General features: G+C 41.3%; 1 protein-coding gene across 2 annotated transcripts; it reads left to right on the forward strand.

The window, feature by feature from the left end:
* The first annotated feature begins 2,215 nt into the window (after positions 1 to 2,215).
* Positions 2,216 to 8,533, forward strand: LOC308117220 (MOB kinase activator 2). 2 transcript variants are annotated; one of them, XM_080475949.1, is made up of 6 exons: positions 2,218 to 2,665; positions 5,676 to 5,815; positions 5,962 to 6,058; positions 7,275 to 7,399; positions 7,490 to 7,530; positions 7,657 to 8,450. In XM_080475949.1, the coding sequence occupies exons 1-6, from the start codon at positions 2,586 to 2,588 to the stop codon at positions 7,726 to 7,728; spliced, it is 555 nt and encodes a 184-aa protein (XP_080332075.1). In that variant the 5' UTR covers positions 2,218 to 2,585; the 3' UTR covers positions 7,729 to 8,450. The 2 variants fall into 2 exon arrangements, with proteins under 2 accessions (XP_080332074.1, XP_080332075.1); XM_080475948.1 differs by having other exon boundaries at positions 2,216 to 2,665; positions 7,490 to 8,533.
* Positions 8,534 to 16,958: the final 8,425 nt, after the last annotated feature.

Genomic DNA, 16,958 nt, shown 5'->3' on the forward strand with positions numbered 1-16,958 from the left:
GCTTGATCAACTCGTTCGAACCAATTTTAGGATTAACAGCAGCCTGAAACTTGACTTTCCTCCTCAACGGTTAACCTCTTCCTTCAGCGTTTCTGCCTTATTTTATAGAATAATCACTCATTCACACAACAGAAAATACCAAAACGCAGACGAGCTCCCCTCGAATCCACAACGCATTCGTGTGCAGTCCCATTTCAACACCCATTGAGCATGTCAGTCCCTGTGGGACTCACTGAACCTCATCCAACTTACACTAAAGTTGTTCCCTTGACTCTTTTATTGTAAGCGGAAGCAAAAAGCTAAACGACACAGCCCGAGTTGTACCAGGACAGAGTTATCCTTCAAGTAAAGATGCGTAAGACAGTCATGCTTTACTTTATCTTCCTCCTCGTCTCCCTCTTTCTCAGGGCAGGAGTCAACTTTAATTGCATTATATGCCTAACTGAATGATTTTCATAGATTGTTGTATTTATTTTTTAAAAGGCACTTTCTCAAGAAGCACTTTTGGTTTGTGTTTGGTAGTTTGGAAGTGCCGGCGTGTTGTTCCCCCTTGTGTAAGACGTGGGAATGTTTGACTTTGAATGAGTGAACCATGTGGATACTCTCGAGTACTTTTTTCTTCAATGGTTTCTGCCAAAGTGTGTCTTCCCACCAGGGTACATCTGGTTTCCATATCTGTTCATTAGCCTCCTGAGTTCCACTCTTATGTTTGTAAACTAGTTGAGGGAGTTATGGTCATGGGGCGACACCACAAGTCAAAGATAGACTTTGAAAATTCATCTTGGATAACAGCCCCTCCTTTTTATGCTCTTGTCTTGTGAGTTTGAAGTGGAACTGCTCGGACAGTTCGCACTTTTGGAAGGGGTGGAAAACAGGGCTGTTTTGTTGTTGTTCTTCTTCTTCTTTGTCACGGTGGTATACAGGGTCCAAATATTTTACCTGTTTCACTATTGCGCGTGTATGGTTTTGGCCTTGTCATTCATGACGCAATGCAGTGTTCAAAACTGTTTTACATCTTATTAAAGGCAAAGGTTCCACTTATTCCAGGTCCCAGTAAGGGTCCAGGTTAGGCACACTGTGGTGATAGTTAAGGTTAGGTTAAGAGGATAGGTAAAAGCATGGTGTCTATAGTGACGCCCTGCAATAAGAGCTGCAGGTCTTTTGTGTGTCCCCGTCTCTTTGGGAGTGCGGCGTGTGCGCTGTAGTTACGGGTACGTTGCGACGTAATACACAAAGGCATAAGGTACATCACAGTCATCTTTAAGTGCCGTTAAGTTTGCACATTCGCCTCATACGCCTCAGTGGGAGAACACCGTATTAGACAGTGTGAGTCCGAAACTTTGACTGAAAGTGGAGGCAGGTTACTGACACTGAGGCCATTTCAGAAAGGTGGATTTTGTTTGACATTAGAGCCTCGTATTTCACTCGGGATATGTTTGTGTGTGAATGTTGAAGTGGTGGGAAAGACAGTCGTGTTGTTCAATGCCTTTTTTTTTTTTTTGTAAAGCGAACTGATGCTGGTGAGGGTTTTTTTTTTTTTTAATTTAGAGAGTAATGTGTCTGTTACCTGTTGTCAAATTAGCTTGTACATTCATATATGAACCTAATAAATATGTCAAGGAAGAAACATGAGCCTGTTTTGGTTTGTTTTTTTTGTCTCTCATAAACAGCTAGTTGTAAAACACACATGGTGTACAAACAGAGCAGCACTTTTTAGAATTATGTTTACCTTAGGGGCACGGGAGCAAATGGATTATGTGACTCACACCTCGAACTCTTTCCCTCTACATCTGCCTGTCACAGAGATCTACACTGTGCTGCAGGCAGAGGTGAAATTAGTTCACGAAACATTAGTGAAGAACCCGAAGACTCTTCCATTGTGTCCAGACTCTTCTCACTATACATCACTGCCCTTTTTTACTTGTGGGTGTGGGCTTTCATTCCTCGGCTCAGATGTATATCATCACATTCCTCTGCAGTGTGAACGCACACCTGTAATCCCCACACTCATTACTGCTTAAGTTTTCCTCCATATCAGCGAACTTTTCAAAACTAGAAATAGAGAGAGATAGCTTGTCACCTGCACCTGACCATGCACGGAGAGTGCGTACATGTAAACGGAGCTTGTGTACACATAGGGTGGGGTGGGGGGGGGGGGGGGGGAAATGGGAAGAAGGCGGAGTTGTGTGTTTAAATGTGTTGTGGAGAAACCTGCCTGTCTGCTTGGAGCTGAGCGAGAGGAGGAGCCTGTGGGGTGTGGGAGTCCAGACAAAGGAGACATAAGCACACTGACACAGGATCACTAGAGTAAAAAGAAGGAGACGGCTTCATTTGTTTTCCACAGGCGACAATCCTCAACTTCTGGACTTCTTGGAGCGGCTTTAAGGAGAAACTTTGCAGGAAGTGTTTTTTGTGTGTGTCAGCTGCATGGATGTGTGTGTGTGTGGGTGAGCTGAGGGAGATGTGTGCGTCAGAGCAGAGGAAACCATATGTTTCCCCAAGTATGTAGGAGCGTGTGTGTTAGTGTGTTTGGGATGGAAAACTGGGGCTGGCACAACCAACAGCTCGACTCTTAGCTTTACGCCATGGGGGGTTGCCATAGTTACCCCTCAGCTACGGAGGCAGATGGGAAGACTCAGCCTTCTGACATCAACAATGGCAAACAGTAAGTAGCATTCCTTCTACTTCAGCTACCTTGTTTTGTTTCTTCGCAACCGAGTCCAGTGTGATTTTGCTCTTTCTAACATTTATACCTGTACTGCTGCACAGAGCTCACATTAAAGTGACATTCAGGTATGTGTAAGGATGTTAGTAAACCATATGCAGCATGCTTTCTAGTTCAGTTTCCTGAGGAATGTTCTCGGATAAGAGTGCGCGTGTGTATGTGTGTATGGGTGTATGTGTGTGTTACATATTTGTGTGATGGCATCAGTGGCGGTGGATTCCTTTAACAGCAGGAACACATGTCGAGAAAGCAGATTTGAACCACAACGCTGGAGAACCGTGTTTCAGCCCAGTCACTATGCAAATGTTTAGTCCAGGGTGAATCTTTTACAGGCAGCTGGCCGCGCTGTGGCGGTCCTGTTTACTTCACGCTCACACACCACAGAGGTAAAGGTGAGCAGATGGGGGGGAGAGCAGGGTCGCAGAGGAGTAGTGTTTACACACTAACACAACATCAGTGTCTCCGGGTTCGTTGTGTTTGTGTGCTGACAACTGGTAGCCAAGAGGCGGTAATTGAGCGTACGACATCGATCTGGAACGGGGCAGGATGTTAACAGCACAAGTTCCTGTGGACTTTAGGAAAGTCTTTTGTAGTGTGGCGTGGATTTACATTACTCTACCTTTTGGTTCAGCTCATGTTTACATTCCTGCCGGTCGCTGTTCCTCCCTCTCGGTCTATTTCTGGCCGTCACTTTGAACAAAGACCTCCTGTTTAAACCATTGAACAAGTTCTCCCTGCCCGGCTCTGTCACTCTCTGACACACACACACACACTCACACATTTACATCAGGGGGAATGAAGCGCCATAGAGAAAACAGTGTTTTCCCTTATCGCAGACAAGGCAAGGTCACACTGAGTAAACCCTCAGCTGCCGTGTGAGCGTGTGTTCACATCTAAAAACTGACAATGGCAGCTGCCCCATCCACCACACATTGAAATATTCATAGCAATCTCAAGCATGGTCTTTGAAAAAAAAAAAAAGTATTTCAGTCAAAGATCAGATATCTCTTTCTTCACCTCACACTCTTGCTTTGTATAAAGTCAAATCATGCAGCCCAGTCCGATTTTCCAGTGCACACTGCTGTTGGCAGGTAACATTCATTCCTTGCAGTCACTCTGGAGCCGACACACAAGTTCCAGCTAATAAGATCCACTATGTGTTTTATCAAAGCAGAGCAGGGAGGTAATCGAGTACAAATACATAATTACTAGACTACAGCGCAGCTTTCAGGCATGTTTATTTAACAGTCTTTCCCTGGTCATTTTTTAAGTTATGCCTTTTCATTTTAACACATCCATCTTAACCACTTTAAGTCTTTAGTCTGCTTTTAAGAGGTTGAGTCATGCTAATTATCATATGGGACGTCACAAATTACTAAGGCAAATTGAATTACTTTCCATTCAACTCATGCACAGTGAAACGTAAAATCACATATTGTGAAAGCCCAAAAGGACTATAGACTTAAAAGGCATTTTTCAAGTAGAAATTGAAGGTGCAAATTTCCTATTGTTAAGTTGATGGAAATACATTTTTTGGTAACTTTACAAAGCTTTTTTGGGAAGTCCGTCCACCATTAGATCACTGAGAAGGCTTGACTCGTAGTTTTAGCTATTGATCCATTTCGTTATATAGCTTTTGATAATAATCACAATATTAATGTAGTTTCCTTTTAATGTAGTTTACATGAAAAGAAAACGACACAAAAATCTCACAAGTGCAAACTGAAAACAGCAGGAAAAAATAAGAGTTCCCAGTTTTTAAAATCATTCGAGTGCATCTAAAAACTTGAATACACTGGTAAAGCTATCTGTTCCTCGAACTAGATAACAACTTGGAAACTTTCATATATTTTAGAATTAAGGATGAAATACAGTATGTTGAGCCTTTTTTCTACATTTAGTTCCTATATTATTGTGTTTCTGACAAAACAATTCTTTTCATTGACATTCATTTTCTTGAGAATACACCGAAATAGTTTTAATGATATTGTATTTTACAATGACATACTTGGATCCAAGCACCTTTTCCCCACCCTGAGATTTAAACCTTATAGATTATAGTAAAGCAGGTAACATTACAGAGCACATTTGAAGCAGCAGCTCATACCCGTGATCTTGTTTAAGAAAACAAAACAAAAAAAATCCAGCAGACAAAACTCCTCTTTTTACTTTCATACTCATAGCTTGGTAGTTTTTCAGTCTTACGCGAGTGAAGGTGCCGAATCAGCATTTCTATTTCCAACACATTTTTCTTCGCCGGAGTATCTGTGCTTTTGCTTTGAGCAGGAAAAGACGGCTCTTCCTGGAGCCAGCAGGCCTCCGCACTCAGCTCTCCATTATCTTGCACAACATTACTCTCAGTTATTTGCTTTTGTAGCACTGAACGCTGCAGCAGTCAGCTTCATTAACAGTAATTACTCCAGCTCTGAGTTAGCTTCCCTCATTACATTAACTGCTGGAAGTGTGTGTGTGTGTGTGTGTGTGTGTGTGTGTGTGTGTGAGTGTGTGTGTGTGTGTGTGTGTGTGTGTGTGTGTGTGTGTGTGTGTGTGTGTGTGTGTGTGTGTGTGTGTGTGTGTGTGTGTGTGTGTGTGTGTGTGTGTGTGTGTGTGTGTGTGTGTGTGTGTGTGGTGTGTGTGTGTGTGTGTGCTGGCCACAGAGAGTGTAAATTGCCTTATCTACAGACTGCAGCAGGTTATTAATCCACTGACCTATTGGTTGTTTTCAATAGTGATTATTCTCTCTCTCTCTCTCTCTCTCTCTCTCTCTCTCTCTCTCTCTCTCTCTCCTCTCTCTCTCTCTCTCTCTCTCTCTCTCTCTCTCTCTCTCTCTCTCTCTCTCTCTCTCTCTCTCTCTCTCTCTCTCTCTCCTCTCTCTCTCTCTCTCTCTCTCTCTCTCCTCTCTCTCTCTCTCTCTGTCTCCACTTCATTAACTCTGCTCTGTCTTTCCAAGGGGAATTAATAACAATAATCAGGAGCAGCGCCCATATCTGCTGCAGCAGTATGTGAGTCAGCGGATCCCACACACAGACATGATTGTCCTCACAGCGCTGCCTCCAGGTGTGGACAAGGCAGAGTGGCTCGCCAGCAACAGTAAGAACTACCCCACATCTATCTATCTATCGATCGATCGATCCCCACAAAAACAGATATTGCAAAAAAAAAAATATTGAAAATAAGAACCCCCCCCAAAAAAAATATTTGCAAGATGTAATGTTTTTCTTACTGGTTTCTTTCAGCTGTGTCATTTTTCAAGCATATAAACCTGTTCTCCAGTGCGCTGTCAGAGTTCTGCACTCCCAGCACCTGTCCTACTGCCTGTGGACCAGGCAACACGTGAGTTTTTGAGCATCATGCTGTAATTAATAGTTTTTTGTTTGTTTGGTTGGTTGTTTTTTGTCGAGCAGCAGGCCATGTAGTGAATAGTGTTTTAGAATGCTGTCAAAGCGCACTGCTGGCACATAAATCAACAGTTTTCTTATTAAGACAAAAACAATTCTTAAGAAAAAAAAACAATTAATTATTTTTGGTGCAATATCAATAAGACTCTGTAAGTACTCGCCTCAGTTTTGGATGTGAAGGACTCTCAAACCACACATTTATTTATCTTCTGTACCACTTTATTAAATTTAGGGATGATCCAAGTCAGAAATGTGAAAAGAAAACCACGCAACTCTACAAATACAACCAGCAGAAATACCCGACACGCCTGTTTTTAGACTGTTGGATGAAACCAGAATACCTGCAGAAATGATACAAATACGCAGGGGGAAACATGTCAACTCCCCGGGGAAAGGCCCCCAGCCCAGAGTGAAGCAGGAAGGCGCGTGTGAGAACCACTACACTATAACTAACACATGTGGACTGTAAGGTAAAGCGGGTTGTGATCAGTGGCTTCTTCACTATGTCAAAGTGTGTTTAGAAAAGACACTGATACCAGTGTTGATCCCACTGGAGGGTGTGAATCCTGCAGGGCAGCTTTGGTGTGTGTTGATGAACGTGTGTGTGTGTGTGTGTGTGTGTGTGTGTGTGTGTGTGTGTGTGTGTGTGTGTGTGTGTGTGTGTGTGTGTGTGTGTGTGTGTGTGTGTGTGTGTGTGTGTGTGTGTGTGTGTGTGTGTGTGTGTGTGTGTGTGTGTGTGTGTGTGTGTGTGTGTGTGTGTGTGTGTGTGTGTGTGTGTGTGTGTGTGTGTGTGTGTGAAGACTGGTAAAAGAGGTTCAAACATGCTGTGTACTACCGGTTACTCCCATGCGATAAGCAGTTCAATCATTGAGACGGATGAATAGATGCCAGAGTGATGATGAAGCCACTCATGGCTTTAGGTGATGATAGTAGAAACCCTCAGGCCAGCTGGATCACATTCATGTCTTGGTCCAGCAGATCTGAACCAAAAGACTGCTCTTCTCAAAAAAACAGAGTTGTTTAAGATGCTAAGATAAGTATTTCAGCTGGCATGAGACAGATATCAGAATGTCTGCTTTTTGAAAACTACCCCGTGTTGCTTTTGTCCTGCATGATGAGTCCTAATGGAGGTGTCTGTTTCTCCTTGTCAGCGTTTATGTTTGGACTGACGACCACGGCAGGAAGCTGAAGTGCTCCGCTCCGCTTTACTTTGACTACGCCATGTCATATATTCAGGAGCTCCTCACGGATGAAGACGTGTTCCCCACAAAAGCAGGTGAACGGCATTTACAGAGGGAGTTACACTGTTTGACGTCACGTCCCAGTTCACCTTTCAAGCCTCTTTTCTCCTCCGTCCGTTCCCCAGGCTCCGTATTTCCGACGGGCTTCGTCTTCCTGGTCCAGAAGGTGTTTTTGCTTTTGTTCAGGACTCTTGCCCACGTTTACTGGTCTCACTACAGAGAGACCCTTGCGATGGGCCTGCATCCACATCTGAACACCCTCTTCATACACCTCATCCTCTTCTGTCAGCAGCACGCACTGCTGGAGCCTGAAGACATCGAGCCACTGCAGGACCTGATTGCAGCTCTGGCACAGCAACGCTGAACCATCAGGCCATATCGGACCCTCACATTCTTATCACATATTTATTTATTACTTCTCACCACTGTGGGCTTTAAAATCCACTTTTAATTTTTTACCTTGTAGCATGGCAAAGCACATACAAACAATATGAATCTTCATTTGTCATTCTGTGTCAGTGTGTCAAACGTATCCTGCATGTCTGTATATTTTAAGATAAAGGCGCATTGTTTTGTTGTTGATAAGGTCATAATCTTCAAGGTCACAGATGTTGTTCTCACTGTAAGAGAACTGCAAGCAAAAAAAAAAGAAAAAGAAATGAAGGATCTGCTGTCCTGAGTTCTCAAAAGAAAACTCACTCAGACAAACTAACCCTGTTGGTGCCATTATTGTATTTTGCAAAAACTTGTTTTGATACCAATATTATATGATCTCATATGTTTAAGGAATTTTTTTTTTTGCTTTTTTAATCTTTTATGATTCAAGTAATAAACATTTGTGACATACTGCGTGTACATATGATTTAACGGGGGAAATCTGTGTACAAAAATGTGTTTAAAAAAAAAAAAAAAAATCGTACTCACAAAGTTATTGGTGATTGTTGATGGAGTTTGAGTCTGAAATGCGTCCTTCAGTTTTTCCTTTGAAAGCAGCGCCACCTGCTGCCGACAGAAGAATACTTGCGGGTATAAAAACACTTGCTCAACGCAGTCACTTTTACCTTCCTAATAAAATCTTTCATCCGGAAATGTGAAACTCTGTAGCAAAACACTGCAACATAGTCCCTGTGAATAAATGTGCACATTAGAAAATTCAGCCACCAATCTACAAAAATACATTTGATGCACGTTTTCTTCCATTTCTTCTAGTTAAAGGCCTCAATCGGGTGTATTGGCTGAGAGAAGGGCATATCATTATGGGCAATACAAAGCAGAGTTTCATATATTGTCACAATATTTACAAATTCCAGAAACACACACACGCAACCTCAATCTTTATATCAATCACAGCAATTAATCCTCTTATTCTGGTTAAAGGGAATCACTTCAATACTTTCATCATGATTCGTTTTAAATCAAACTTATTTCAGGGATGCTAAAAGACAAAATCGTCCACAATTCTATATGTTTACTGTGCATCTAATGTAGAATCACAGTTGGGGACTCGATAATGTGCATTAGGTGACGGCACTGAATCAGTGCAGTACCCAGCTTTTCTGCAGCTTGGCTCATTAGAGTATCTGTCACAGACTTGAAGGGAGAGTGTCGCCTTTTCATGCTGGTCCATCCTCAATCACCTGCTGCCAATAGATAATTACTATTTATAGAACTGCCATTTTTACTGTATATAGTCTTGTACGGCGCTGCGGTGTTTCTCGCAAATCTAGATGCTTTAAATGTTTCTATCTGACCACACTTTGGTTAAAACAAGTATAAATCTGGATTTTGTACCTTCTGGATACAATTCAATCCAGTGGTAATGATACAACTCAGATTATATTGCAATTTATGACGCTGTAGTTACCGTTGCTGAAATTTAATGAGCTCAATTCAGGGTTTTGTAATCTCTCTCCGACTTACAGTTGGGAGTTAGAAATCTCTCTCACGCATGAGTAAATGGCTTTGTGCAAATGAGAACTTCCCCACCTACTCAAAATTTAACAGAAATAAATTTTGTTCTGACGAATTTGTGTTTATATTGTCAAAGAATTTACAGCCAGTTTGTTGAACTGTGGGTCACAAAAGACCCCTTGGCTGTCCCTGACCAGCTCACCAGTGTTTAAAAACAAAGTAAACTTTATCGCCGAGAACATAGAAGGAAATACAGGAACTGGACTGATGCAGAGAAGAGCATTTGCTCATCAAAACTACGTTATAACATTGAAAAGAACTGAGTAGAAGTGATGACTCAGCCTTCTACACATGTACAAGCTTTATTATTAGGTAAGTTTATTTGCCTACCTCTGATGTTTACTGTCATTAAACTCACCATGAAGCTCACAATATGATAAAAAACGTAAATATAGTTATAGTTATATATAAATGTATGCACCGTCACTCTGCAGTCCCACTATTTACCATACGGTGGCGCTGCAAACCACCTCATTGTAGTGGAAATAAAGGAGCTCTCCTGAAATGAATTATCTATAGAATCACCCTATAAAAATTAATTAAAAGAGCTCTGAAATATTTCAACTTACATTATAGTTCAGGTGGTTTATTCACAAACACACGTCCCAAATGAACTCATTCATTATTATTGTGCTGCTGTGATTTGATTTGAGTGTTTCTGTGAAGCCGATTTACTGTATAAACTGACATTACTATTGTAACATGCTAGAAAAATGACCAGACTATTGAAAATACTATGCAAATATAAAAAACCAAAAACTTCTTACTCATTAGATTTTGTTATGTCTTTGAGTTTTATTATCCGTCCATTTGTCACGCAATGTTCTCTTTCCTTGCATTTGGGAAAACTGAAGGCGAATTGTCATTTTGGAATTAATAAGTTGGCCCAAACTGAATTCCTTGCAGCTGACAATGAAGACAGCTTCTCTTTACTCATCACAGTCTCTTTTGTTTATGTAACCAAACGTATCAGATTCAACATTAACTTTGGGTTTTTTCAACTTCTGCGTTCTCTTTTCCCATGACTTCTATTTCTATTTTAGGAAAAAAAAAAATGAAGACAAAATCTATGAATCACTTTTCTTGATGTTCGGTTTTTTTTTCTTGCAGGTTTTGAACATCTTCAGTTGATGTCTAAGCTCCTACCAGACTTCACTCCGAGTTGTGGAGCAGCCACACAGTCTCCAAACTGAAACTTCACCATGAAAGCCAAAGCACCTTTTCTTTCTCGGGGCTTAGAGCGGGAGAGGATAAGTGTTGATGCTGCTGTCTCAGACTGAGAGGTTTGTTCTTAGTGACAGGAGATGTCCTAATGCACACGTTGGACTCAGATGTGGCTCAGAGAGCTGGAAACTGAGCTTCGGAGGTAATACCGCAACCTGCTGAGTCACACACACCGGGCCCTTTAATTAAGACCTGAAGTCACCTCCACATACAGAGCATTCATTTAATCAGGTTCAGGCTCTGAGCTTCTCATCTGTGTCATCCTCAACACCCCCCAAACAAAAAAAATAATAAAATGAAAGAGAGAATAGATGTTCTTTCACAAGTAAATGAAGTGAGAATAGGATCACTCGAAGTCAGGCTGAAGTACATGTTCTTCATCTGTACGTCCCAATAATATTTAAAATCAAGTGGCACCACACATGCAGCCAAACTGATCTGTACCTTTACAACCCTGTAGGATTTGCATGTGCAAACACATTCTTTTTTTTTAATCATACAACTTTAATTTTAAAAACCTAAAGTATTCCAAGCTCAAAACTATGAACTGGATCTCCTTACAGGTTAAGATAAACGAAAGGAGCAGTGTTAGGAAAGAAAAGATTTAAAAGAAATTAGGGCAGAGTCTCAAAAAGTGCATATGTTTCTCCAAAATGACTGAACGTGTCCAAACTTTTCTGGCAGGTTGCGAATTTTAAAAGCATTAGCAGCAGACCCTGTGGAGCACAACAATCTTTTTTTTTTTAAACAAATAAACACTGCTGCACTCAGTTTTAAAATGCTTTAAAAGTACCTTGTGCAAGAAAGTTGTCCAGAGAATATAAAGTGGATGAAAAACCAACAAGTCATCTTCATTTTTATTTCAAGGTTTATAGAGATTGAATGATGTTCAATTTGAAGGACAAATGCCCCTTTTTAGGGCAGTAAACTTTATAAATATTACAGGAACCTGTCAAACACGGAATCAGAAGATTTAAAATGTCATGCGGAAATAAACTTAATAAATCCACACCAACAAAGCTTTTAGTGTGCACTTGTGATTGAAAATGGAAACACACCATGTGATTTCTCAGTCGGTCCATGTGTTTAATGTCAATGGTCTTCTAAGGAAGGCTTTACTGTCACCTCTTATCAGTTCATGGATAATTTGGATATATATATCCCATTCCAATTATTTATTCACATTCATTTTGAATTGTCAAAACACAGGCTTTCATTTTAAAGCCCCACATGCAGTTATATTGGTCTGCTTTTAATATGCCTTCTGGCTAGAGGTGCATTGTCACCAGAAACGGAGCCATGGTTCTGATATGGAATATATGGATGTAAAATATATAAGGAAACAAATGAGCAAAGTATACAAAAAAAAGGACTATGGAAAAATTACTGGTCAGATTTCATTTCAGCTTCTTCATAATAAAGCTACTTTCGGTTTCTTCTTCCTAAAAATGGTTATGCACATAAATCCAGAAATTACTTCAAGACAAACCTTATCACTGCCAGATGTTTTTTCTTTTTTCTTCTTCTTCTTGTTCTTGTTCTTGTTGTTGTTGTTCTTCTTCTTCTTCTTCTTCTTCTTCCTCTTCTGTCTTTACATGTAAATATAAGGTTTTTTACTCTGCATATATAAATAAGGCCTTTTTGATTTGACCTCACTTGTTAATGGTGGATTCAGTAGTTTATTTCTAAGTGGGTCAAGCTCCTGCTGGCCACAATTAAGTTCTCTGTTTAAAAGAGATTTAATCCAATAAAAAAAAAAAAAAACACCTGTAAGGTCCCAACTATATAAATAAACGACCTGAAATACCCGCGTTACCTCCTGTGTTTTACCTTTATTACCAAAACTGAAAAAGACTGAGGCCCTTGAGATTTAATTAGGTTGTGAGTTTCATTCGAGGCAGGAGTAGGACAGACAATAAGCCTTCCAACTCCCTCCTCCTCCTCCTCCCCCTCCTCCTCCAATCAGGCTTTATAAAGCAGAGAGCTGCGCTCCCGATGTGCGCTCCGGTGAGTTTTCCCTGTGGATGACAGCTTCCAGAGGATGAGGATGATGATGATGATGCCTTCAATGTCACTCACATGCACGGAGCGTCTTGCGTTTTAACTCGCACTAAGACAACCCTCCAAGATTATTTTACACGGTGACTTTTCCTTTTTTTTTTTTTTTTTTTTTTGGGTCTTTGACAACTTTGCCGGGTCATCTTGCGCTTCTTGGTTTCTCCCGGACGGCGCGTCTCCATCACGCCGCCATGTGCGCCCTCCTCCCGGCGTGGCTGTGCCTGCTGCTCGGCCTGCTGCCGGTAGAGATCCAGTCCCGGGCTCTGTCTGTGCAGAGAGCTCACAGACACAGGTAACACTGCCTGCCTGTACATCTGGATGCAAAACTTTATTGAGAAGTTTAGAAATGTTTTTGCATGGTGTTTTGATTAAGTGGGATTTGTTCTTCAATGTTGCGTATAACAACCATTTGATGGCATGTTGTATCTAATGAGCTGCATTGGGACTCAATTCTTCTTGTGCAACAGATTCAGGTAGAAATCTCACGAGATCAAATAGTAATAAAAAAAAAAAAAAAAAGTTACATCACCTAATATATATTTTGTTTAATGACCAGTGACTCGATGACTAAGCGTGTAGTCAGTGGTTGCTCTGTTTTCTGCAAGCATGTCTGCTAATTGCTTAATGGCTTTATCTGTCTGTGAAGCAAGAGTGGAAGGTATTTGTTTATCCGTGCCTTTTAGGTGTGAGGATTTCTTTGCTTTTATTTGTTGTATACATACTTTTCACAGTTTTATCCATATTTGACATGCTTTTGGACTACGAGTTGCACAGAGGGTGTTAGAATAGAATAGAACTACTTTATCAATCCTAGAGGGAAATTCACATTATCAAGAAAAGAACACATAAGCATTGACAGTGCATTCAGTGCAAGGCAACAGAAAACTACAGGTTTGTCATTTTCTTTGGCAGTCATTGATGTGAGAAAAAGGTCCTGTGGCAGAATGAGGTAATGCCTCTCAGCAGCAGGAGGTGAGACAGAGGTGAGGGTGATTTAGTGGGATTTAGGACAAGTATATATTTGCATACCGAGGGGCTAAGCAGCAAACAAGCAATGTGAATGAGGTACAACACAGCAGGACAGACCATCGCTGAGCAGCGAGCAGCTTGCAGGTGGCGGTGGCGTTGAGCTCAGACTGGAGAACATCTTGTGATGTAAGATCAAGACCTTCACACCTTACCTCACCACCTGTTATTTAGCTATATGGTTTGTGTTTGAGTGCCAGAAAGAAAAGGAGGAGAGTGAAGTCTTTCAGCCTGAGTTATATAAGAGGGATTTCTTTCTTATTTATAGATTTTATAGCACTTTAATCCAATATGCCTGTGACTGCTTATCCTATGTTTCAGGAATTTCTAAGTAGAACAGCTTTATACTTTTCCTGCTTATTTGTCACTTCATGATATACGTTTTTCACTCTCATCCATGTAGTCATGGTCATGTAGTCATCTCGACAAGGTGTTCTAGAACAACGTGGAACCCTAAAGAGGAGAGAACATCTCGGGGTGTTTCACCACTGATTGATGAAACATAATACTACTGCTGGCACCGAACAACATACCTGTGGAGAATTAAAGGAGAAGAGGAAGAAGAATGGGATGTTAGAAGATATGGAGACAGAGGGATGGACGTGTGTGTGTGTGTGTGTGTGTGCGTGTGTGTGTGTGTGTGTGTGTGTTCAGTCTCTTGGGGAATTCAGCCCCATGCTGCGCTCTCGCTTCAGCGGAATGTTGGAGAAGCTCCTCTTGGTCTGAGTGTCTCCACGGGGTCACATCCTGAACTACTCTGTCGCAGACAAGAGAGCGGTCACAATAGAAAGTGCAGAACACGAAAGAGAGCCTTGAACGCAACACAGGCCGCTGTCATTCAGCGGAGATTCCTATTAAGTAATTCAACTTTCTTCATGTTTTCCCCCTTTGACGGATAAAATAAGGCATCTCACAATCTCAGTTGCGTAATAGGATAACCGCCCCTTTTCTTGAGTATCGCAAGCATGTGGGCGCCGTGTGAGAGATTCATTTTTATCTGTGGGACAGCAGTAACTCAGAGACACAAGGAGACCAGTGTGCACACAACACAACTGATGAAGATAAGATATGTGGGCGCTGGAGAAGAAGCAGACCTGCTGGGCACATGAGGCTGACCTCAAAGCGTACACCGCTCTAAGGATCTGATCATGCACTATTCATTCAAGTGCTCAGTCATCCAGTCATACTAGGATGTGATGATATTTTTAAGTTCTCAAGTATTTACTGAAAAAGCTGTTAAGTCCGGACTAAAGAAGCATGCCCGTCAAACAAATAGACACTCACTTTATTGCACATTTTGAAGTGTGATTTCTTGATACACACCTAAAGAGAATAATCTTGGATGTTACTAGGTGTTATTGCAGATTAACAAAATAAAGGCACATAAATTCTGCATTGATTGATATCAGAAAGTAAGTATCTTCCACTCATTCCTGCCCTGCAATGGAGGAACAAAATCCTTCTTTCGCCCCATTTTCTTTTAGCTTTACTACACTTATCTGCTCGTGTTCACTCTTCAGTAACGATCCGGAGCTCCCAAGACAGAAAGCCTCACCAGTTAAAAGAGTGAATATCAGGTGTATTTACATCAGGTGAAGAAGAACGTTAGTTAAAACGAACAAAGACAGTTAATCTGCTTCCACACACGGAGCCCACATTAACCACATGGACATAAAAATATTAAAATAATAAAAAGCAACAGCTTACCTGGAATGAAAAAAAAAAACCATGTTATTTTGTCTTACGTTGCTGTAGTTAAACGAGAGGAAGTGAGTGTGAGTAAATGTTTTTTCTGCAGATGAGAATTTATTGATCCTGTTCTATTAAATATCCTTTTTATAGTTTCATAGTACCAAAAAGATAGGTTCAGCCCAGACTTGGTCATTGTACTAATTGGGTGTGTATGTCAATCGTACCTGTGCTTGTTGCGTTAGAGACCAGTGGCCTACATTTCCTCTTACTGGAGGGCGCCGTTGCTGCCAAGTGCCTTTCCCTCCCGGGACAATTGTGTTTTAAAGCTCACCTCAGGTGGCCCTTTAACTGTGTTGTGTGTGGGAGCCGATGTGTGTAAAGCCTGACTGTGTGCGTGTAGGAAAGAGACAACGGCAAACAGCTGCAGGTCTGAGTCGACGCATGTGCACCGGACAGAGACCGGGAGCGTGCGCGTACTGCCTGCATATTCTATACATGCAGGGTTTTTTTTCTGTTGAGACGTTGATTTATTTCGTTGCTGCTAAGGCAGTCACGTGGCACCTTCGCCTGTGTGTGCCCGCTAATGCCCCACCAAACAACAACATGCCAGTGTGAGTGTGAGCGATTGGCTCTTTCAGCGACCATTAAAACCAATTGAAACCTCTCAAGCTCAAAGTCACTGGTGTAAAACACAGCAGCAGAGTGACTCACAGTGAATGACGGCTGTGGGCGCCAAAAGGTGTTGGGCCAGAAAAGTGATCAGAATACCAGTCAGCATTAGTCACCGGATAAAGATCATAAGGTAATCCGGCCCACTTTTCAAATCACAACAAACAAATAAAACAAACAAAACAGACATTTTTCTGCTTTTATTCTTTGTTCCTCTCGCTATGAATATTTTTATTCCGTAAGACGAAAGTTTGGAAATCACCTAAAAGAAACCGGCCAAAGAGACTAAGAACTGTGACGCGCGTGTGAGGCCTGAATGTGTTTTAAATGCCAGACTGAACTCAGTGTACCTTAACCTTTACAGAGCCGCAGCGATTCTTTCCAAAATAACGTGGTCCCTTTCAAAGATCTTTCAATCATCGTATACGATGTAATTAAATGCTGTTGTCAAGTTTATACAGAGGAAAATCCCAAAAGTAAGATGTAAAAGGCTCAATCATTCATTGTGCTGTTACATTTTTCCCTGCATTCATGGACATAGTCTTACATTCAAACATCATTAGTAAACAGATTACTGTTGTGATTTGTTCCCTTTCACTTTACATTGCTCATAGCGAGTATTACATAAGTTCCGGTCTGTCAAATTACCAAACACATTTTTCTCGGCTGTTAAACTCCTGACCCTCGAAGAGAGCGAGAGTGGAGATGAATGAGGGGAGAGAAGAAAAAAAAAGAGAAAAGGTATTGTGAAGGACGTGAGAAAAAAAGCTGGAAAGACAGCGGGAGGTGAGAAATAAAGTTCTTAAAAGACACTCAGGAGGAGCGATGTAAGTGGAAGAGCCTCTCATCACTGTCTACATTTTGCTTTTCACGCTTTCTCTCACCGTTTTCTTTTTTTTTTTTCTTTCTGCTTTGTTGGTAGATTTGGAACCTTGCCTTTACATACCGTCGTTG

This window comes from Lipophrys pholis (assembly GCF_963383615.2).
Source record: "Lipophrys pholis genome assembly, chromosome: 11".
Lineage (NCBI taxonomy): Eukaryota > Metazoa > Chordata > Actinopteri > Blenniiformes > Blenniidae > Lipophrys > Lipophrys pholis.